Below are 24,055 nucleotides of genomic sequence, written 5' to 3'. Positions count from 1 at the left end.
ATGCTCATAATCTGCTGAAACAATTTTATTTGATTCAAAAGGTGCCGTATGAGGTGGAGAGCACTTGAAATCATCTCCAACAGGAAAAACTTCACAGTTTCTACGTTTTCAGTTTCACCCAAAGCGTGATCTTCTATTCAAAACAATATTTTATTGCATTGATCTGATGTACATTACCCATTCATCACTTTTATTCTAAACGTTATGCTTTTCAGGTTTAATTTATGCACAACACTTGTTCAAATAAGTGTTTTGTCTGTTTCTGTACTAATGTACATTCATTCAAATAAAAATCTAGATTAGATGTAGTAATTCTACACTTATTCTTAGCTTTGTTTTGTAACAATGTGCTTTCATTCAAATAAATTTTGTCTAACTTGTGCTGTAGATTAGACATCATAATGCTACACTTACTGTAACATGTTCACCTCTCATTCAATTGATAAATGTTAAATACTTTAAAAGATGTACTGATGAATGTTGAAAGTTCACACCATGTGCAAACATACAAGTAAAACACAAATGTTAATTTGTGTACTCAAAGAAACTAAAATCTAGGGTCAAACACATACAGCGACAGGAAGTCATATGAGGGGGGGGGGACATGTAGTGAGAGCTGATCAAGTTATGCTGCTCCATAAAAGCACCACAAGCCTGAATATCATCCAAGCTTGAACTCTGCTATATCTGATGAGGAGGAGCTATCAGAATAACATAAAACACAAGTGGCATTTCAACACATGAAAAATTCACATCCCTTGATATCCATTGATGCACAGAATGCTCTAATGTGGGCCTGGTGATGGCATTTATAACATGAATAGGACATGGTTATTATGCCCTGTTGTGTGCAGCAAGTCATTTTACTCTAATGTACAACAACTGCAGAGAACATTTTTATGAGGTACCAAATCTCTGATCCCATGTAACTTGTTGCATCCTTGTATATACAAATGCTGCAATAAAATACTGATGTTGGAAAAAAAGCCATTTTCCTTCATGACAAACTAAAAGCAAAATGTTAGTTTGATCAATTTTTGATGGAGCAAATACATCAAAACAAATGATCAGGGCTTACAGCAACACTGGTTTAAGAAGTTAATAAAGCTAAAGCTAAAATGTACAGTATTGAACTTTTGTGGCAGTCCAGTGTGAAATCCTGATATCTTGATCTTGTAAAAATTAATTAAAATCTAAAATGCTTTCACTTCAAAGTTATTAGCAGGTGATTGTAGATTCATGTGGCCCCACAGGACAGTGTAGTTAGCATGTCCTTTATGTTATTCACTACCTCATAAATGCCCCTAGTCTATAAGGAATTTCCAAGATGCTTTATCCTGTACTAACTCCAGTGCTTTTCCCAGAGCCACCTGCTCTTGACAAGTCATTTGTGTGATTAGTTGAGTCAGGAAAGGCTGGGTGTAGTCCAAAAAAAAGAAAAAAAAAAATCACATCAAACATTTATGATAATATCCTCCTCGTCATCCCTGACGTCCTCTGACAGGCCATCCTCAGACTGTCTGCTCTCGCCATCTATGGCACCACGTGGGCCAATAATATAGCGGTAATCTCCACCGATAGCCAGTGCGGCCCCTGATGATACCATGAGCCAGTCTTTTTCATCCTCTTCCATTCCCACACATTGCCAAGGCACTCCCCACGAATGCTCCTCAGTGTTCAGGGTCCCAGCACCAGCCCCAAGCCCAGAGTCTGGTTCCCCCTCCTCACCCTCCAGGTTTACATAGAGCAATGGTTCCTTCATAGGTGCTGGAGACAGCCCGGCCCACAAACCGTCCAACTGGGCTATCAGGTGCTGGAAACTGGGACGGCACTTAGGGACAGGAGACCAGCAGCTGTGCATGATCTCATAACTGGACAAGAGAAGGGAAAGAAAGGTTACTCAAAAGTCAAAAATGTATTTCTCAAAATGATTTGTTAGTTATGTGACCAGCTGTCATCTTTTGTGTATCATAGTACATAAACATAAATGATAACAATAAATCAAGACTTGCAGTAACATATGCTTAAGAAGTTAATAAAGATATATCTTAAGTGATCATTTTTGGCAGTTACCTTGGAAATGTATGCATAAACAATGCTCTTAGTTAGCAGCAGGTGATTGTAGATTCATGTGGTCATGCAAGCCAGTGTATATAGCCTGTCCTTTATGTTATGCACAACCTCACAAATGCCCCTGTTCCCTCAGCATTTTCCATTATGCTACACCTTTATGAATGCATGGGGTCATAAAACTTTCACCAAATGGTAACTTGGTAGAAGAATGAAAAAAACATTCCTAACTTTACTGTATGTTTTGTAACAATTTTTTCTCCAAGTTATTTTAGACCATTTCTATTGGTCCATTCATTAAATGCAATGTAAAGAGCAGCTGGTGTTATCAAATGGCATAATAACGGATTGAAAAAAAATGGAATTATGAGGTTGACATTGACAGCTACATGTTTATTTGACAGCTGTATGTTTAAGCATACACTTGAAGGTGGCAGAGAGAATGAAAAGAAAGATCAGGTCATTTGTATTCAAAAAATTTAACTGCAAGGGCGGCAGTTCTGCTTATTGGTGAACTTTACATCTATATCATTCACTTAATGTACTATATGAAATCAAAAACAGCAGCTGACACATTTTATTTTAAAACACAATCAACACAGGGAAGGTCATTCAGCAAGAGTAATCACAGGATCATCTACAAATACAGTATACGTACAAGCATAATTGTAACCAGATGAGGTTATTGTTAATTCCTATGTTCCTATTGTTAGGCTATGAGGCTACTGTTAATTCCCGTACTTTTATTTTAGCTCATTGTATTGCAGTGTTTTCAATGAACTGAATAACACTATCTTAACACTTATAACACTAGTACTAATGCTTTAGGTTGTTTGTTTATTAACAATGGTTTTTTGTGGAAGAACAGGCTTTTAATAATTGTTGGTATTTCCAAATGACTTCCTGAATTCATCCTCAAAACTACCCTTAAAAACAGTCTTTCCATTTGAAAATTAACCATAATTTTAAGTACGTTCAATACTGCAGTTCAAAATATATCCAGAAGGCGGCAACAATATATTAATATTGTATACCAGTGATAAGCAAATGAACTGAAATCAGTCATGGTGCAAAGCATGTCACCCACCAAGCGTTACTCTGATAAGAATAACTATACTTACATGTATAAGAAGATTCATCAAAGTTGTCATGTCTTCATGGTATAGCAGCCTCTTATTACAAATTATGCCCTGAGCACTTTACCTGTCCGCCAATAATTTAGTGTTCCCACAAGTAACTTCTTAGGCATCTTTTAGCTTCAATGGCCATCTAGAAACTGGTGTCGTTTATTACACTTTCAGGCAAGGTGATGCGGAAGCCTGTCATTAATTTATAAGGCATTAAACCAAGGGTGCACAACAGTGTCCGCACAGTTTGGTGGTTTACCTGTTCAAACACATCTGGTTCAACTCATTTCGTAACTGCCAGGTTCAGTGGGTGTGTTGGAGCAGGTAAGTCACCAAACTGTGCTGGAGCAGAGTTGTGCACCCCTGCAATAAACTAAACTATTCTTAAGTAATTTACCTGTAGCAATTGTGTATATGTACAATAAAAAAGGCAAAGCCTCCAAATACTAAATAGAGAAACTAATACCAATGTAACAAACAAGTACTGGAGTGGTCAAATTATTCAGACCAGCCCTACTTTCTGGCTCAAAAAAAAATGAAAAAGCATATTGGCTTAAACTCACATGTCGTCTGGACAGTCAGGTGGCTGTTTGAGTCTCTCCCCCTTGATGAGATACTCATAGATCTCAGAATTCTCCACTCCAGGATAAGGTGTCTGCCCTCGAGCCATTATCTCCCACATGGTCACCCCAAAAGCCCACTGAAGACAACAAGTATACAGTGATTAAATATACCCATACTGATTCAAGGAGCATTAGTGCACTCTGGGAAAAGAAGACATTCTATCTTCAGGCGAGTGCCTCTAATAATCAGGCCACATGCACAGCACCAACTCTTCACAAAATAAGTAATAAGTTACTACAAATTTCAAACATGCATATTAATGTATGTGTTTATGCACGTTGTAAGGGACTGATTTTGGGAAAAATATACATTACCACATCACTCTGTGTTGTGTAGACATTGTCAGCCAAACTTTCCAGAGCTATCCACTTCACTGGTAACTTTGAGACGGACCCTTGTCGGTAATAATCACCACTGTAGATCTTCTTGGAAAGACCAAAGTCCGCTACACATACGGTCATGTTCTCATTCAACCTAAAACATACGAGTGAGGCGCGTAAAATAAGCCTAAGGTAATCACAACCCTGCTGTAAGACATTAAATCATGATGAAAATGATTCAATATTACAAATACATTGTCCCCAAAAAGTATTTGGACACTTTAACCATTTAACCACTAGTAAACGTTCATGACATTTTTAGGTGACTTCATAAAACCTTTAACAAAATAATATTTATTTTGGGGAAAAAAAAACACTTTTAGCACAACATCAAACTGATGGTAGACTCTGTATGGATAAAGCCCGAAGAAGAATTCCAACCAGACTGCAATAACAGTCCTGTAAAGCACAGAGGTAGAAACATCCAAGTCTGGGGGCGTTTTCTTACAATGTCGTTGTTCAATGATCATCAGAAGCGTACAAACGTTTTAGATGCAAACCTGCAGAGAATGCATATAAACTGTGGCAAAGAGAAGTCCTCAAAGAAACTGTTCAAATAATAACAATTAAACACACCAGCCACCTGATGAAAATTATAGTCTGTAATGAAAATTACAGTCTTGGAATGGTCTGTTTAAAAATAAATTCCATTTAATTTGACATTTGTTTCTTAACCCAAAAGTCCAAATTCTTTTTGGGGACACTTTATGGGGCACTTAAAAGACTCACATGCAGTTGCGAGCAGCCAAATCCCTGTGGATGATGTTTTTGCTGCTAAGATACTCCATCCCCCGAGCAATGTCCAGCATGAACTGAATAAGCATTTGTAGAGAGAGGGTCTACAGGAAAGACAAAGGAAGTACAGCTGCTCTTAAGAGTTCTGTTTGCTCTCAGAGAAACAATGTAAATTAAATGGGTAAATATTAAAAGAAAAACACAGGAAATGTCGAGTGAAACTGTACTGCTGGAACTAAGCAAAACAGGCTGTGTTAAACATGACATTTTCTTTAAAGGAGAACTCCACCCTCATTTAAAATAATTTATGCTTAATTAAATTGTTATGATGTAAACAAAGTCATGCAAAGTGGTTTGATATGGAATTCTCCATTCTAGAGTAACTTACAGAGTCAGAATTGTACACAGTGATGGTGATGTGAACCAGACGTCTGATGAGTTTGTCTCTAAAAGCTACATCACAAAGTTATTACACAAAATGGTTACAAAGACGTTTACATCAAATGTGCCTGAGATGTTCTTTCAAGATAGTTTTGAGACAAACTTTTGGCTTAAAACACATATTTTTTAATACATTGTGGGAGAGGTATACGCAGGGAGCTAGAAGGCAAAATAGTCTCCTAAGAAAACACATTTACTCTCAGACTTACCACTATTTTACCATTTTAAACATTACACATAAAAACTCAGAAGACAAGCGTAGGGTTACTGGTCACCAAGTAAATAAAATGGCTCTGGTCTAGAGAAACTTATCAACTTATCAAGAATTATTTACAACAGTGGTGACAGGAACCGGATGTCCGAAGTGTGTCATGCCTATAAAAGCTGCCTCAGAGGAAGCTATTATATGACAGGTTATAAATACTTTTATTCATGAGACATTGTGTTACGATACGCTTTTGGCCCTAAACATGTTTTTAAAATCCATTCTGGTGATCCATTTGTGATGCAAGAAAGTACCTGTCGAAAACATTTTTTCATATTTAGCATGTCATTACAATTTTCAACGTTACATCAGAAGATACGTGTAGATTCACTGGTCACTCTGTACATAAAACTGTAAATAAAATAGCTATATTTGCATTGCAGATGTCACAACCCCTGGTTCCTATTGCCACCACTGCAAAGAGATTGTTCACTGTAAACTTGTAACTTTGTTTATGTCTTAATGGTTGGATTATGCAGAACATCTGATGGACTTTTCCTTTAAAGAAAGTACAATCCTCACTGCAGTGTGTGTGAATATCACATGGGTGTTTGAGTGAGAAAGGGAGACAAAACTCAAAGGGGCTAAAAAGACTCACAAAGGGGTTGTCCCCAAGACGAGACATAAGGAGGAAGGTGTGCAGGTCACCATGTTTCATGAAGGGGAGGATAACCATAGGGATAGGTAACCGCTGCTGTGGCCGTCTGTGCAGGCTCACCCCTGATAGAGCAAAAACACATAATATGGTGGACAAATGTTTTGGGATTTTGGGATGGGTTTTTCTGCTCAATAAGTGGATCAGACAGAGAATAACAAAGCTTAACATACACATGTAATTAATTACATGAATTATATTATAGCTTGGGCACTCTTATTTGAAAGTGCAGTCCAATGCAGGCCTCAGATCTAAAACCCCATTTACACCTTGCATTTCATGTGACTTGTATCTGGGTTGTAATCTACATGTGGTACTCAAACGCATCTCAGTTTAGTTGGATTGATGTCTGATTGCTGTATGGCACAGAATATGCAAACCAGCTCATATACAATAAACAACTGCCTGTGTTCCTATTTGTTTTTTCTGTTCTGTTCAAAATTACAATTTCTCATGCCGTTACTCGTTTTATTCCACTGACATTACATCACTGCTCGCTGTTTACAAGACAAAAGGCAGCTGTTTAGAATAATTAGCCTCAAATATTAGTCATCACAGTCCACTATGTGGTCTGAGTGACTGAATTTAAATCCATTTAAACATGTTTTTTTTTATCCATTTGTGCAGGGTGTTGTGAGGCAAGATAGTACCCATAGAACTTTTTCATATTTACCATGACTTTACCATTTATAAAAGCATGTAAAATGCATTTACACCTGCATTTTTATGTGGATAATCTCTACTTACTAACACGTACAACACAAAAAAGAGACATTTTAGCAACATTGAGCTGGTTGCCTGTTCCATGTACCAAAGATTCTGAACACTTTATATATATTAACATTCAGCAGCTGAAAACATTTTTTTAGTTGATCTTTGATATTTCATTACATTGCTAATGTTCATGTATATTGAATTTTCTTTCTATTTTAATGCTTTCTTTATTTCTTTTACCTTTTATTTTTATTAAACAGACATGTCATTCTATTTGCCCTTATCCTATTTTTGCTCTTAACCAATTTTATCTTATTGTTTGCTGTTCACTGTTTTATATTCACTGCTATACTGTTTCATTTACGTATGTAGAACATTTTGCAAATGCATTTTATGTATGCAAAGTCTTAGGTAAATAAAGCTATTATTATCATAATTATTTTATAATATAATGAACAAGATCCATCAGTCCATGAGTGTATTCACCAACCTATCAGCTGGATGACATTCGGATGGTGGAAATCCTTCATGTAGGCAGCCTCTTTCAGACACTGTTCAATATCACTCGAAGAGTTGATGTCAGCTTTTACCCCCCAAAAAGAGAAGAACAGGAATAATTAGGGATCCAAGCAACAACTGCAGGCTTTGCATTATCAGCTTTTCCATTTGAACAAATGCTAATGCCCACTTACTCTTCAGTACTTTCACTGCCACCTTCTGCACTGAGCCGTCCTCCATTTTCAGAAAGGCCTCTCTCACTGAGCCAAACTCACCTGCATAGAACAAATAATGATTTTAAAAAGAGATAAACTTTGCTTTTCTGCTGAAAGTGTTTTAATGGCAGATATCTATTACCATTCTGCATTGTTGTTGGTTTTATTCTTGTTAAAATGCAAAATGGAATTCCACCGATTTTTCAAACTTTCAGCATAATTCAATGGTTGAGATGTAAACAAAGCTATTCAGATGCACCGACATATTTTTTTGTTATGTTGATAGTAGTGGAATAGCTGTAAATCTAAAAATAATACATTTTCTTTGAAGAGTATTTTGCCTGACAATACCCTGCCTTTACTCCCCTGACATGAATGGATTTTATAAATACCAAACCAATTCCAAAAAAGTTGGGACAGTATGTGAAATGCCAATAAAAACAGAAAGCAGTGATTACTAAATTCTATTTGACCCAGATTCAGTTAAAAACAGTACAAAAAACGCAATTTGATGTTTCACCTTATTAAATTCACATATTTTAACCATAATCTTAACCTGTCAACCAAAATGCAGTGGGGTTAGTTGCTGACCTTTGCCTAGCATGTGGCCCAGTGTAAGCAGCCTTTCTGGGATGAGGACGTCCCGCAGTTTGGCCTTCAAGTCATCGTTGATGCCCAAACTGTCCACTAGAGGGAGACAGATACAAAACTCCAAATTATACACCTTCACTAAAGAAGAGAGTAACAGCAGCAGTGTGTGTATTTGTGGTGGTTAGTTTTCTAACAAACACATACAAGTGGATTCTGAGAGCTCAGGGCACTGCCTGTTGAAGGACCTTGCTGCTGTGAAGGACACCACAGTCTCTGTCCCTGGAGGCTTGAATACAGATCTGCCAAGAAAAACAAAATATAGTCTATAATTATAAACATGAAAGTTCTCTGTATATTCTCACAATATCAGAGCACACTTAGACCTCTCTGAGCCAACGACTCTCAGTTCCAAACCACAGTTGCCCTTTGGTTCTTGTGGTTGCATTTAGAGTTTCTAGATATGCAAGCTTACCCAAACTGGGTCTCTTTGCCTCTTCGATGTACTAGGACAGTCAGGAGGAGTCCCACCATTGTGGCCACCAGCAGCCCTAAGATCAGACCTACCCACATGTGCCCTCTTTGGGTCTGAGCTTGCATAACTGGGAAAAGAACCATAACATTTCAACACACTTTTCCTCCAATAAGTGCCAGATACTTTGACTAAGACATGCAGTGTTTGCACATACATTACAACTGCTACACATGTGCAGACAGCATGTCATTAATACCAAGAATTTCAAATATGTTTCTATGACGGCTCGCACATTGGAAAAATTGTGCCGCTGAGCCAGATCCCAAAAAATTGTTTGCGACTGTAAAATCATGTGGTGTGCACTTCGCTTTGTTTGAAGATGTACAGGCAGGCAGTGAGATCAGGTCTACCTGAGGCTGGCATAATGAGCACTGGCTGGCTCCAGGGCCCACATCCTGCCACTGTGCACGCTGACACCTGGAAAGTGGCATTAAAAAAACGGGCTCCTCCAGACATATGGGCAAAGTTTTCCTTAAACAGCAGCGGCTCCTAAAAATGAGAAGGAAACAAACTGTTAACAGTACAACAACGCTTCAAAGGCAAAAACGTAATGGTTAAAGTTTACAATACTATTACAGTTGAGAAGTATCTGTGGTAGAACAGCACCAACAGTTGGGAAGAATCTATGTTAGGAATGATATTGTGACTGTCAGGGAAACAATGTGGTTTTTGGGAACAATGCTGCTACACTAAAACTTTTTGCCTTTTAAAAGTCATGGCTGTCCTACATTATAAACAAAAGATGCCTAATTTGTTTTCATCAGCCATTAACGCTGCCATACCACATCACCACACTGCTAAATGAATGAAAGTTCAGGCCAGGAGGAAGAGAGATAACAAAGTAATTAAGAAATTGGTGTACTGGTGTTGATACCCAAACTGAAAGCATTTGAATGACACACAGCCCTAACTGTGCCAACATAAAAACTGTAGAACTTTAAACAACTAGTCTCGTTTCAGGTCTGTAGAATTCTACTGAACACAACATTATACATTATAAATATTTAATACAGCAGATCCTTCAGGTACCAGCCACTTCAACAAGTTGAAGTTTATTTTGGCATGAGGGCAAGTAATTTCATATCTATGATTATTACAGGTGTGGCAAGCTGACAAATAGGCAACTGCTGAGTAACAGAATATGCGCTGAGCAGTTATGCAATTTCATAACTGCGTGGGAGCAGGATGTAGGACACAGGAATTAGGACATTCGCAGGAATTAGCATTTCATTTAATACCATTGAAGCACTTTCAGACACCTGTTTAACAAGCTTTGGAATTATATATGTCTACCTCATTCAATCTTCACTTAATTTACTTAGCGGTGTTGAATTTATTAGTGCTTAACAACACTGTACCTGACTGTCACCTCCGAGGTTCCATTGCACTTTATAGGCCAACAGCCTCCCGTTCAGCTCCTCTCCCTGTAGCGCTGCCCACGTCAGCGAGAGCTGCTGTTCTGTCAGTTCAAAGGTTAGGTTCTTGGGAGCTGCCGAGGGAGCTGTGTGATACAAACAGAGTCACCAACAACAAAATTCCAACAATGTTTCCACTATAATGATTTCACTGGTTCCAATCTTTTTTTAAAATGCACTTCACAATTTATGCAACTCAAGCCATTTCAGATGGTAATTACTGTCATGAGCAGTGGGTGGCAGCACTGTGGGCCGCGGATAAGCCCCACATTGAGATGGATTGGGGGCATGCACAATGGCACATTGTACCATCAAGGCTGGAATCCAGTGGACTGAGGCCAGTCCTGCCAGTTTACAAACATACAAACAAGGTCAACACCAGAAACCCCCACTGCTCTCCTAACCAGCCAGGCCAACTCCCCTCTCCGCCCCCTACACCAAGCAGCCGGCTGGGGCCTGTGAGCTCAGTACTGAGGAGAAAAAGTGGGCCTCATTTCTGGGTTGTTTATTTTCTTGCCAAGCACTGACTACATGAGGCCACTCACTGAGGCCAACAGCTTTAGTCAGAAGTGGATCTGGGTCTCTCTGGTATGCTGAAAATGCTATTTTCTTATAGTTGTAGCTATACCTTTCTCTGTATTCCTTTAAGTTTGATTATGAAAACCAAAGCTATTACACCAGGCATACAACAAGCCATAAAACAGGAAGCTTGAAGGTCAACATGAAATCATAGCATGTTCTCCTTCCCATGCTGCTTCGTATTTCAAGGAAAACACACTATCAGGGAGGGTCTCTGAACATTTTTAATAATAGGTGGGGTAGTAGGAGGGGCAAGTGAAACATTCTATTATTCATTAATATTTTTCAAATATTTTCCACCCTCTGGTGCACTGTGACATTATGTTCGGTCATAGTATGTACTTTATTCTTTGTTTGTCTAATTGGTCCAAGGGCACAAACAAGTATATCCAATCAGTCCAGGAATTGAACCCACTATCTTTGGTAGCAGGCTGACCTCTTCTATCTCTAGGCTACCAGCCATCCCAAACAAAAAATATGTTTTGGAAGTGGACAAAAAGTTGACAAAACAAAGATTTGGTCTTTTACAATATGTTATATGATGAACTGTGCTTAAGACAGGAACTAACAAGGTTAAAAAAAAAAAGATCAATTTTAATTTTAAGGTTGATTTTAAGGTCTTCTCCAGGGTAGAGAAATCCATGAATGCACTCTCCCACCTTCCTCTCTGGTTTCCTTCCTTCTTCCGTAAAAGACCAAGATGGTCAACATACAGAACAGTTCAGCATGTACTGATGACTCAGCATCTTATCAATACTTGTGTGTACCTGCTTCTGGAGTCTGAAAGTCCATCCAAGGAGAAAAACGGGAGGAGCCAACCTCATTATCACAACGGATTCGCACACTGTAGTTGGTGTAACTGCTAAGTCCCCCAATCGTGTGCTGGAACGGTGGCACTGTGACTTGCTGTTCAGGAAGTTTGACCTTCCTCCCAGGGTTCTTAGACATCTGCAGAAGAGTTTGAGGGCAGGGAGGGAGATTCCATTCATAACAAACACATTAGACAAAGCTCCAGATGAACCGCATATCCCAAGATGACTGTTTATCAAGCCTAACAAATCCAAGGAGTAATTGCTATCTATTATCCAGGCCTTGTTTATTTATGTTGCTACTGTACATAACAATTAAAGCTCCACCATGAATTTAAATTTCTGTCCAAAGAGGTTCAGATCTGCTGTACAAACAGATCTGAATATGGAGCAGCCTAAATTAACAATGGAATTCCCACTTAAAGTGGTGACTGGCATCATAAAATACAGTAATCTACTCTATATGCATAATAAGAATACAGCCAGAGCTGTTCATTTAAAGCCTGTATGCTTTCTCGTCATGAGTTTAGAGTTGTCTGCTTTTGCATATGCATGAACTATATCTGAGGCTTGTTTCACACATATTACCTCTATGTGGTGCGAGCGACACAGAACATGTTGCTTTTCATTTCAGCGCTCATGAGGTGTAAAAATACTTTTGCTAATGTTCATTTTTTCAATATGTGGGCTGCAAGATAATACATGTGGTGAATCAAATACAGATATAACAATATAATATAATATAATAGCTGCACAGCTCTCAGAACTGGAGAAAACAGACTATACTATTGGTTTGGTCTTTCTAATTTGGATGGCTAAGTTGTTTGAAATGGTGAGCAGGGACAGCAAACTTGAGCTGGAACAAGTAAAGTCATCCTCGCATTCTCCTCCTGTTTGGGAATACTTCAGTTCCCAGTCGGGTGCGATAATGATGGGCAAAGAGTGGTACATAGAACTGTGAAAGTGTGTCGATATCAAACTGTGCTACTACCTCAAATATGCTAACTTATATTTGTGAAGATATCACACAAATGTTTCCTGAACGAAGAGAAAACACAGCAACGACTTCTCCCAACAGAATGCAAGCAGCTGCCGAGTGCTGATTCCAAACAAGCAAAACAAATAGCTCGTTTATAGCTTCCAATTTGCACCACTATTTGGGTGTATAGAGTCCTGGACTCTACAGTCTGCTAGGAGTGACTGAGCTACGTTAGAAAATCCCCTCTCACACGCTTTTCAACCAGAATTTAGAATTTTGGGGGCAGTCTTGGGCTGGAGGTTAGGGAACCAGCCTTGTGACCGGAAGGTCGCCGGTTCGATCCCCTCAGCTGACAGTGTGTGACTGAAGTGCCCTTGAGCAAGGCACCTAACCCCCAACTGCTCCTCGGGCACCGTGGATAGGGCTGCCCACTGCTCTGGGCAAGTGTGCTCACTGCTCCCCTAGTGTGTGTGCATTCACTAGTGTGCATGTATGTGGGTGTTTCACTGCACGGATGGGTTAAATGTGGAGGTCTAATTCCAGTGTGCTCAGACACAGTTAGCTAAAGGTTCATTTCACTCAGAAACATGATAAATGAAAGCCCTGTTCATTTAATTTTGAAATGTAGACTTGCAGTCTACCAATTTTTGTTTTCTTTTATTATAATAATATACATTTTCCAAATACACGTGTAACAAATAGATTTTGCACTTCTGTTTATATTATGTTTTACATATTTTTTATGTCTTCTTAGAAAATGACTTTATCCCTTTAACAAGCACTGTTGGCTTTTTAGGATAACAGTGGGAATTACAAATAAAAAAACACAATAACAATAACAACAACAACAACAAAAACCTTTGGGAATTACCATATAAAATAAATAATTAAATGTGAAAGTTAACAATTATTTTCTAATTCTGTATTGAACATCATGTATGTACATATCATATTGTGAAATTTGTGTCTTGTCACACCCCTTATGGAGAAAAAGGAACAGAAAAAAAAATTCTACATGACTATTAAATGAAATACTTGTTAAATAAATCATGCCATATACATTGCTAGGTCTGAAAGGCTTGAAATGATTGTCCAACCACAAGTCAAAAAGCTGTCGAGGGTAAACAAATATATTGTTTTTTTGTTTATTTTTTTACACACTATGTTTTTAATTGAGGAAAGTAACTAATTTGATTATTTATCCATTTGAAAAAAGGATGGTAAAAGAATTTACTTTTTGTACTGTTGTGCAGTGGAAACGCTGTATGTTTGAATGGCAGATGCGTGTGTGCTGCAGTAATTATGTCACCGCGTCAACCATGTCACACAGAGGTAGTATTTGTGAAACAGGCCTAGTCAAGAAGACACTAGCTTTTCAAAATTTTTCAAAAAGGGACAGAAAAACGACAACAGAAAAAAGGACAGTATTGGATTTGGTAATTCACTACTGAGATACAGGTCCTGTTTCTATGATAACAACATTGTGAATGTTCTTATGGTAAAAAATACAGTACAGAGAGAAGGCAGGTGAGAGCTCTATACTATGCTGCGCTGACTAGAATACCTGAATGGTGCAGGTGGACAGGTCAGAATGGCCATTAAATCCTGGGCTCCACATCAGAGTCACATTATCAGATATCTGGTCAATGTGAATATTCGTTGGGGAATCTGGGAGTACTGTAAAGTAAAGAAGGGAAAGCTTTGCTTAGTGTGAAACGAACATATCAGTAAATTGATCGATAAAACAACGGGAGCTTAAAGGGGAACTCCACTGATTTTTTTTTTTAGATTCTGCATAATTCAATGGTTGAGATGTAAACAAAGTCATTCAGAGTGGTTTGGAGTGAAACGCTGTTTTAGAGAAACTGTTCACAGTGGTGATGATAGGAACCAGGCGTCTAAAGATTTTATTTCCTCTGAAAGCTTCCTCACAGAAAGTATTTCATGAAGTGGTTAGATAAATTCTGCCTGATGTCCGACACATTGTTCTATAATAGTTTTGTAAAACAGTTTCAGCTTAAAATGTTTTTGAATCCATTTATTTCAATCCGTTCATGGTGGAGGGGTACATGCAGGATGCTGTGAGTCAACAAAGTCCCAAAAGAAAACTTATTTTTTCAGATTTATGACTATTTTACCATCATCAACATTACATATGGTTTTTGAATAGTAGATAAAATGGCTATACTTGTGCTGTAGACATCATGACCCCTGGTTCCTATCACCACCACTGTAGAGAAACCTGAGTCTGTAAGTTTCTCTACAAATGAACCATGTCACATCAAACCACACAGGATGAATCTGTTTACCTCTCAAGGATTGAAATATTGAGAAAGTTTGAAAAATTGGTGAAATTCCCCTTTAACCAAGAGCAGCTTTCTATTTAGGTTTTGGTACAGCAATTAAGAATTACAGTGCACTTTTTATGCTGGAAGAATTGTTACATATAACATTAAACAAAGCTCACCTTTAATGTGTACAGTGCCAGTTCGAGAGACGGAAATGCCTCTAGAATTCTTGGCCTCACAGTAAAACTTTATGCTGTTGTTCACACCTAGAGATAAAGACAGGGTAGATTTAAGATGCACAGAAAACACAGCTGCTTTACACAGCCAGTTCCCACTTCTGTGCCTGTCCAGTCATCATAAATCCTGTTTTACATTTCATGTTGATAACACAACTGTATGTGTTCATTTAAGAAGGGGCTAATGGCCAGTAAAGGAGCGTAAAATGAGCATAAACTGCCTGCTCAGCACTAAACTAAACATGCTCTTATAACTACAAGGCGATGACTCAGCACAGACAGACTCTCTCCGCCCAACAAAAAAGAAGAGCTCATACAGTAATATGATATTTCCAATGGTAGGCCAAGATTATTAGAGCCACGCCTTCACTTTGGGACATAAACATCAAAACTCCACTTTAACGATAACGATAATTTTTGCTAGCCCCTTCATAGGATTTCTAATACCATATTTCTAATAGCAAGCTGGTAAACATTTGTTGGCCGCTCTACACTGTACATTAAAAACATCTGAAGCTTGTAGTCTCATGAGTATACTGCTCATTGTGCCCCTATCGTTTCAAGCATTTTGAAAAGATGGTTTATTTTCAGATGACACATTCTGACTGGTCATGTTTACATGGGTGGAACATGATTATGTGTAATCATGTCTAGCATAAAATCAAACATAAGTCAGGCTGTATATAGAGGATAGTTTAGCATTAGGGCAGAAAAGGACTGTGCCAACATAAAACATCTCAAAAAACCAAAGCTAACAGTATTGTCTTGTTGAGAGGTCACTCCAATTGAGTAGCACAGTTATCAAGAAACCAAGCAATAAGACAAAAGAACTACACAGATCCTTACAAAACATCTATAAAAAGCTTTAAAACTGGCCTTGTTTTCCCACCTACTGAATGTGACATCTGACTCAACCACTCAATCCAATTAGCCCTTTTTAAATTTCATATGCAATGCATTAGTCATCATAATGTCTAATAAACAGATTTCTGTTAGCGCCATAATTACACAAAACCTTTCTGAATAGAGTTACCTTGGACAAAAAGAATGGAAGGGGAGGGCCTGTAGTCTCCCTCTTGCACTCCTCCCAGCCACCACTGCACCTCCACTGGTTCAGGAGGCCCAACAGCTGCACATGTCAGGTTAAAGGGAGCCCCTGAAAATGTAGCTACATCCTCGGGTTCCTCTGTAAAGTGAGGCACACCTGAAGACACAATACAAAACTACATAAAACTGTAAGGAAAACGGACTGAATACCAAAAACCTATTAACATTGTATTTTGTTATCATAAAAAGTGTCTTATTATAATTATTAAAGTGACACTCCAAAATGAAAAATGTAACCATGGCTACATCTGTTGTAAGCATGCAGGCGTTGCAGTAGCCTCTAGAGTGAGATTTTCTGGTTTGAAAACTAGGAAAACCTCATTCTGATGATATCTTAATGGTGGGAGGAGCTTTTGAAAAATTACAGTTGCTTTGGGATGGATTTTCCATGGTGGGCTGTTTTAGAGAGGGCTGCTTTAGAGAGGGCTGTTTTAGTTAGCTGGTGAACGCAGAACGAAGGCAGATAACTAACATTACTGTTTGGGGGCCTAAAACCTTATTGCATCTGTATAACTGTAGTAAATGTCTACAAATCTTTATTGAGAAATTGAGAGAATGGATTACTTAAACAACAGAATTGACTCATCAGATGGAGGAGAACAAGCTAAAGGCAAGGTAGCTGGCTATCTGATACCTTTCCTCAGTTTGCCTTCTGTCTTCTGGTTGAAAGTGTTATTATAAAAAAAAAACAAAAAAACAAAAAAAAAAACACTGTTCACTTTGTGACAGGTTTTCTTCAATGACCAAGGTAGGAGTTTCACTTATGATACCAGCTCAGTTGTATTTATTAGCCTTTAGTTCAGTGGCTAGACTAGTAGCCAGGATCAGGGATTCCCACAGGGAACCCCAATGGTTGTATGCTGATGTTTGCCTAATGCATGCTGTGAACTGTAGTGAGAAAACTGATAGACAAAAACATGAAAAGCAGATAAAATATTGAATTCTGGCAAACTCTTTGGCAAAAAAGGACTCTCATCTATGCCTCACTTCCACATGCTTCAGCAGCAGTTTATAGCAGTAACTGAGTGAGCATGTGTAGCTGCCAAGAAATGTGTGCTCTGCTAAGGATCTGATGAGAACAGAGAAGGAGGGTGGTATTGATCTACCTTCTACTGTGATCCAGGCTGGCTCAGAGGAGATGATAGTGCCGTAATGTTCAACCTCACACCAGTATTTCCCAGCATCCTGCTGCTGGACTGACTTCACACTGAAAGCATAATGTAACAACATATGCATTCATTACTAACACATCCAAAGTGTATGGTCCTTTAACAGATAACACAGTGATACACTATATGATCAAAAGTATTAGGATGCCTACACATTACACCTATAGGAGCTTTTATGACCCCCAATTCTAAATCCATAGGGATTAATATGGAGTTGGTCCTCCCTTTGCAGCTATAACAGCTTCCACCATTCTGGGAAGCTTTCTATAAGATTTTGGAGTGTGTCTGTGGGAATTTTTGCCTATTCATCCAAAAGAGCATTTGTGAGGTCAGACACTGATGTTGGACTAGAGGGCCTGGCTCGCAATCTCCGTTCTAGTTCATCCCAAAGGTGTTTGACGGGGTTGAGGTCAGGGCTCTGTGTGGGCCAGTCAAGTTCTTCCACACCAAACTCACCCAACTATGCCTTTATGGACTTTGATTTGTGCACAGTCATGCTGGAACAGAAAAGGGTCTTCCCCAAACTGTTCCCACAACTTTGGAAGCATATATTTGTCCAAAATGTCTTGGTCTGCTGAAGCACTAAGATTTCCCTTCATTGGAACTGAGGGGTCTAGACCAACCCCTGAAAAGCAACCCCATAGCATTATCCCTCCCCTACCAGTTGGAACAATGCAGTCAGGCAGGTAATGCCCTCCTGGCATTCGCCAAACCCAGACTCGTCCATCAGACTGCCAGATAGAGAAGCGTGATTTGTCACTCCACAGAATATGTTTCTACCACTCCAGAGTCCAGTGGCAGCGTGCTTTACACCACTCCATCGGATGCCTGCCATTGTGCTTGGTGATGTAAAGCTTGCATGCAGCTGTTTGGCCATGAAGCTCCCAGCACACAGTTTTTGTGCTTATGTTAATGCCAGAGTAGGGTTGGAACTCTGCATTTACTGAGTCAGCAGAGTGTTGGCGACTTTTATGCACTAATTGTCTCAGCACTCGGTGACCCCGCTCTGTAACTTTATGTGGTCGGTCAGTTCATGGCTTAGTTGCTGTGGTTCCTAAATGCTTTCACATACCACTCACAGTTGATAGTGGAATATTTAGGAGGGAAGAAATTTCACAAACTGACTTGTTGCAATGGTGGCGTCCTATTACAGCACCACGCTCAAATTCAGTGAGCTCTTTTGAACAAAGCATTCTTTCACAAATGTTTGTAAAGGCAGACTGCATGACTAGGTCCTTGATTTTATACACCTGTGGCAGTGAGATTGAATGAAACCATTGATTAAGAGGTGTGTTCCAATACTTTTGTCTATACAGTGTATATGTTACCATGCCAGCACAATGCCCATCCTCTCTCCCACCCCCACCACCCCAACTCACTGTAAGGGTGAAGCATTTAATCCACCACACATGCACTCACCCACTTGTGGAGAACATGGTGAAGGACGACTCACCTGACAGTCTCTATAGACTAGTGCATATTGCTTTTGCATCACTCAGCTGTAAAATATGCATTCCTCTTTAATGAGGCTTTTATGCACTACAACTCTACTATAATATCCCTCTCTTTGCGGCTGAGTGTACTTTTCTTGCCAATGCACATCTTGATCAGACAGTGTCAGCAAGAACAGTCCACAACTTCACAGAAAGAGATATTATATACTATATAATATGATGAAACATTTATATCTTAATAGGAGTGGTTTCTTCAAGGATGACAATGCCCCCATATACAGGGCATGAAGCGTCACTGAATAGATTGAGCAATATGAAAATGATATAAGTTTGCTTTCCCAGCCACCAGATCTCAACCCAATACACATGTTAGACAGCGATCTTCATCACCATCATCAAAACACTAACTGAGGGAATATCTTATGGAAGAATAGTGTCCTATCCCTTCAGTACAGTTCCTGGGCAATACTGATAACCTCAAGTATCACAATATTTTTCAAATATATCACAACAAACAGTATCACAGGTAAATTAGCGTTAATAAAGTTAATCAACCCAATCACCTGAGAAATAGTTGCTCTTCTGTTTTTCCTTCCATATTACACCTATGCACAAGCATCACAGTCACTGAATGTGCGTGTTTGATCCCAAATTCCAACCTTATTCGCTGATGTATTTCCCATGGATCTAAACAAAGATGTCACTTTAGTCACTGTTCCTACTGAAACACTGGACAGTTGAGTAAGCAGTCTTTGTGACTGAAGCTTCTGCCATCTGTGCAACAATAATGAACCCTCTTCCAAAGTCACTTAGATCTCACCATCTTGATCCAAAAACAAGGTCAACTGGACCTGTTCAGCATTTTATACATTCCACAGACCATGCTAGAATGTGAACTGCTTAATTCTTACTCAAGATGTACACCTGTCTGAGAGCATTTGGAAAGAAATTCTGCATAATTACATGTGTGAGATGTAAATAATGTAATTCAGAGTGGTTTGAAGTAAAATGCTCTTTTCTGGGCAAACTTACAGAGTCAGAATTGTTTACAGCAGTGCCAAAAGGAACCAGATGGCCCAAGTATTTTATGGCATTAAAAGCTACCTCAGAAGAACTTATTACATGATATGGTTAAAAATATGCCTTCTGATGTCTGCAACATTTTAATAGTAGTTTTGAGAGAGCTAAACTACTGTTTTTTTTAGCCTTAGGGCTAAATAAAAAGTGGAAAGTCATGGCAGAAAGGTACATGCATTGCATTCTACCGCAAAATAAGACCTAAAGAAAACTTCAGATTTTACACTATTATAGAATCATCAACATTAACTATAAAAAGACACATGTAGGTTCAGTGTTGGGTTTTGGAAGGTAAATAAAATGGCTATATTTACATTATTGCAAGACCTGGTTACAATCACCACCACTGTAAAAGAACTAGAGTCAGTAAGTTTCTCTACAATGCACCACTTCATATCAAACCACTCTGAATGGTTTTGTTTATATCTAAACCACAGAATTATGCAGAAATTTTGGACAATCTGTGGAATTTCCTTTAATCTTTTACCAGTACTGCATCATCTATACCAGTACTGGTGTCAGTGGTTGATGGATAGTAGCAAAATTGACAGATAATAAGTTTTATATCCATAGTAACATTCTATTTCATTAAACAGAAGCAGCCATGTTGCCAAGTTGCTTCTTTTTATTTTTTTATGATATTTTGTGCTCTTTACTCATAGTATCCAGGACCTGACATTTAATTACTAAGCATGTTCAGACTGTTCAAAATCCATTAAAAATAAATAAATTGTAAAGTTTACTTTCTGCACATCTGATTTCTGACTGCTTATTCCTTACAATACTGTGTAAGGTTCTCTTTGTTGTAAATTTAAGAGAAGAAAACTAAACAAAAAAAAAGTCCAATAAAAACAAGATATGTCTGGTTTGGGAGACATTCTTTCAGCAAAGAGAACTCGATATATGGGCTCATTAGCCTTATTAATACTAACTCAAATTTGCCTGATACTGTCATATATTTGGAAACTATTGTAATACTTAAGTTTATCAATAGAGTCCAGCACTACAAAAAAGTTGTATATAAATGTAGAAGGGAAAACTTTTTACTGACATATAATTACAAAAAGAATGTGATATACCAGTAAGCAAAAGTAACCAACATAAAGTGCCTTTATAGGCCATCAAAAGCCACCAGAACAGCTGTAAAAGAACTTTTTATTGAAGTATAATAAAAAAGACTAAGCAAAAAAGGCTATATTCCACAGCGACTCCACAATAACTGCATAGAGGTCAGGCCACTGAGCATCGCTGAAACTAAAACATTTTAAGAAAAGCAGGTTGCTGTTTGAGTTTACTGGGTCTGAGAGACTGCCCACGAGCTCTAGCACGTCAGCACTCGTGCCAGGGATTAGCATCTGGCCACGCACGCTCATGCTCCCAACAGCCCTTGCATTACTCATTGTGAGCTCAACACAGTCATCCATCTCAAAGAGATGACTACTCCTGCTTGCTGGTCAGAACAAATGTTCTGGGTGTTGATTCCCCACTGTTAACATCTCTGCTGTTTTCCACCTGGTTCACAAGTACTTATCATAGGCAAACGTTATCTGATGGTTCAGGACAGGTGTGTTTGATCATATTCTCGTTTGTGAAATGAACAAAAATGAGTGACCCCAGTTGGGTTTTGGATACAGTTAAGTGATGACCACTTCACATGCTTAATTACCTTCAGACCAAGACAAAGAATACAAAATTTCAAAGCAGATTTGGGCTATTCAAGCTACCGTTCAGTGAAATAAATTCTCAGAAGTATGTGCGTGCCAAGGTCCACGGTCATATCAGGTACAGTAGTAAACAGTAAAACATTTTACAGTTGAATGGACACACACTACAAGAGGATGATGTCATTACAGTTCTAGGATGAACTAACACATGAACTGAAGACTTTTCGATGCATTTAATCTTTGGTCTCCAGATTGTGCACGGTTCTCATTTTATAATTTGAGTCCTGTGAACATGCAGCAGAAACGCTCTTACCTGTGAAAGGTCTCCCAGTGATGGGCTTCTAGAGTGATGTACATCTCATCTGTGCTGTACAGCTTTTCTCCATCTTTCATCCAAACAATCTCAGGCTCACTCAGGCCCTCGATGGCACAGCCCAGACGGGCCATGTTACCTTGGGTTACTGTGAGGTTGGCTGGGTTCTTTGTGAATTTTAACCCTGAAAGACAACACACAGTACATATTATACCACTGTGACATTTGGTACAAACAAGCCAACTCTCTAATTTTGAGACTGCAGCCTCTCTTTGACAGCATAAAGGTTCTGAATAGTCTCTAAACATTTGTTTACCCACTACAGTTGACGATTTTCCTTTACTATACCAGACTTAGCTGTGGATATGGCATTAGGAATTCTGTATTGAATGCCACTAAAACATGTGCTGGAATATTATTAACAAAATTCTGCATTTCCTGTAGCCTAAGCAGCTTCTGTACCCAAATCTGTGGTCTCTATTGTGCCTGGGCCACTGCACAGATCTCTGCCAGTGTCCATGTTGTGACTCAAGCTAGGAGACGTAATGCAAGTTGCAGAAGGATGAAAGATCTCTAGTGTGGCAGCAGACTACAGCTGGCTTCAACAGTGCTGCAGCACCAGCCAAAACAGCCTGATCAATGCCCACATTCATTAGCTATGAAGGGACTAATAGGGTGACTATTAGATGACAAATCCAATGTGCTTAACTTGGAAACAAACACAGTGACAATATGAAGAAATAAAGTTTTTTTTTCATGAAAGTATAATATTTATTTAGATATGATTTTTCTAACAGATACTGTGGTTGGAGCATTTACCTCCTCTAATTACCAATTAAAACGGAGCCGAGCAACATGACAACACTGTTATGGAGTTAAATTATATCAAAATATGCTTTTCTGAGCATATTGTGGATATCGTCAGTACTTGAAAACACTTTCTAACTGTATGTTTGATTATAAAGAAACCATAGCACTCATGTTTAATATGATTTGGTGCAGTACAGTGTGAAATGTTAGATATAAATAATTGTATTTGTAGATTTTAATAGTATTTTTAAATGTGGCACTACTTTGTCTGTTCTAGCTACCCAGATGTCAGAAAAAAATCTCGTGACTTATCGTGTATCGTGAAAAACTTCCTGAGGTATCGTGATATTACACTTTTGTCATATCGTCCAGCTCTAAATTAAAATATGCCATCAAAAAAAGGATAAGTTGCCCAACGGATGTATTTTAAAGTCAATCCAACATATCAAACGACTGTTCATTCTTAACGACCGGATTCTTCTGTAAACTTCCAATTTCCTCTGTTAAAAACAAAAAGCCTGCCGATAATATAAGCTGTTGTTGTTTACAACGAGGCTCGAGACGTTTTCAAACCTTTAACGTCCTCCGTCAAATCTGGTTGAAGTTTGGTCATTAATTACATTAAATTATACGAACAGCGTACAGTCCTAACCTATAGCGCCTATAGGAAAAAGAACTAGGTTAACTGACTAACTTATTTGGCGAGAATAGACACTGAAACGCTAACGTTATCTAACCATGTCTATATCCATGATTTCCTTAACTACTAAACTTACCGTAAATTCGTTCAGGGTAGTGTACAAGGATGAGTATGATCCAAAGATAAATGCCCATTATAGCATCTTTTAAACGCGATTCGATTAGTTCACATTAGTTAAATCTACACGACCACAACTTTGAACAGCAGCGACTGCTGAGTTAACTTGTTAGGTGCAGTAAGTGCCCATCGGCTCCACCGTACCGACTCCCGCACTCCTAAAACCACAAACACCGCCAAACTTCATCACCGGGAAAAGATTCCTCATCCTAGCGGCGAAACCGATAAGTGTCTCAATGTTCCAATCGTCAAAACAGACACACTTGCGAAAATATAACAGGACGGCTGCTGATGAAATATCCAACTGTTTTCATTCCTCTAGGAAAAGTGTAAAACGCCCCACAGTGCCCCCTCGGGACAATGAGAGAAACAACAAGGCTTTTGAGTGGCTCCTTTATAATGCCTCTCTGGGCTCCGTCTCAACTTCTCAACTTCTTCTTCGCCCTGCAGCCCCTGTTACAAGTGACACTGATGTTACGTTTCCCTCCTTA

At 38.7% G+C, this 24,055-nt stretch overlaps 1 protein-coding gene across 1 annotated transcript; it reads right to left on the bottom strand.

The window, feature by feature from the left end:
• Positions 1-9: 9 nt before the first annotated feature.
• Positions 10-24,055, bottom strand: tyro3 (TYRO3 protein tyrosine kinase). The gene is made up of 19 exons (XM_036593101.1): positions 23,524-24,055; positions 21,938-22,121; positions 17,367-17,467; positions 16,187-16,357; positions 15,097-15,183; positions 14,194-14,306; positions 11,609-11,789; positions 10,206-10,348; positions 9,198-9,336; positions 8,788-8,914; positions 8,520-8,614; positions 8,316-8,411; positions 7,704-7,784; positions 7,502-7,594; positions 6,241-6,362; positions 4,931-5,040; positions 4,136-4,295; positions 3,761-3,897; positions 10-1,871 (listed from the first exon to the last, which is right to left on the bottom strand). The coding sequence occupies exons 1-19, from the start codon at positions 23,579-23,581 to the stop codon at positions 1,454-1,456; spliced, it is 2,616 nt and encodes an 871-aa protein (XP_036448994.1). The 5' UTR covers positions 23,582-24,055; the 3' UTR covers positions 10-1,453.

Source organism: Colossoma macropomum, unplaced genomic scaffold (genome assembly GCF_904425465.1).
Source record: "Colossoma macropomum unplaced genomic scaffold, Colossoma_macropomum, whole genome shotgun sequence".
Lineage (NCBI taxonomy): Eukaryota > Metazoa > Chordata > Actinopteri > Characiformes > Serrasalmidae > Colossoma > Colossoma macropomum.
Note: the sequence above shows the minus strand (reverse complement) of the source record. Positions and strands in the feature narration are given on the sequence as shown.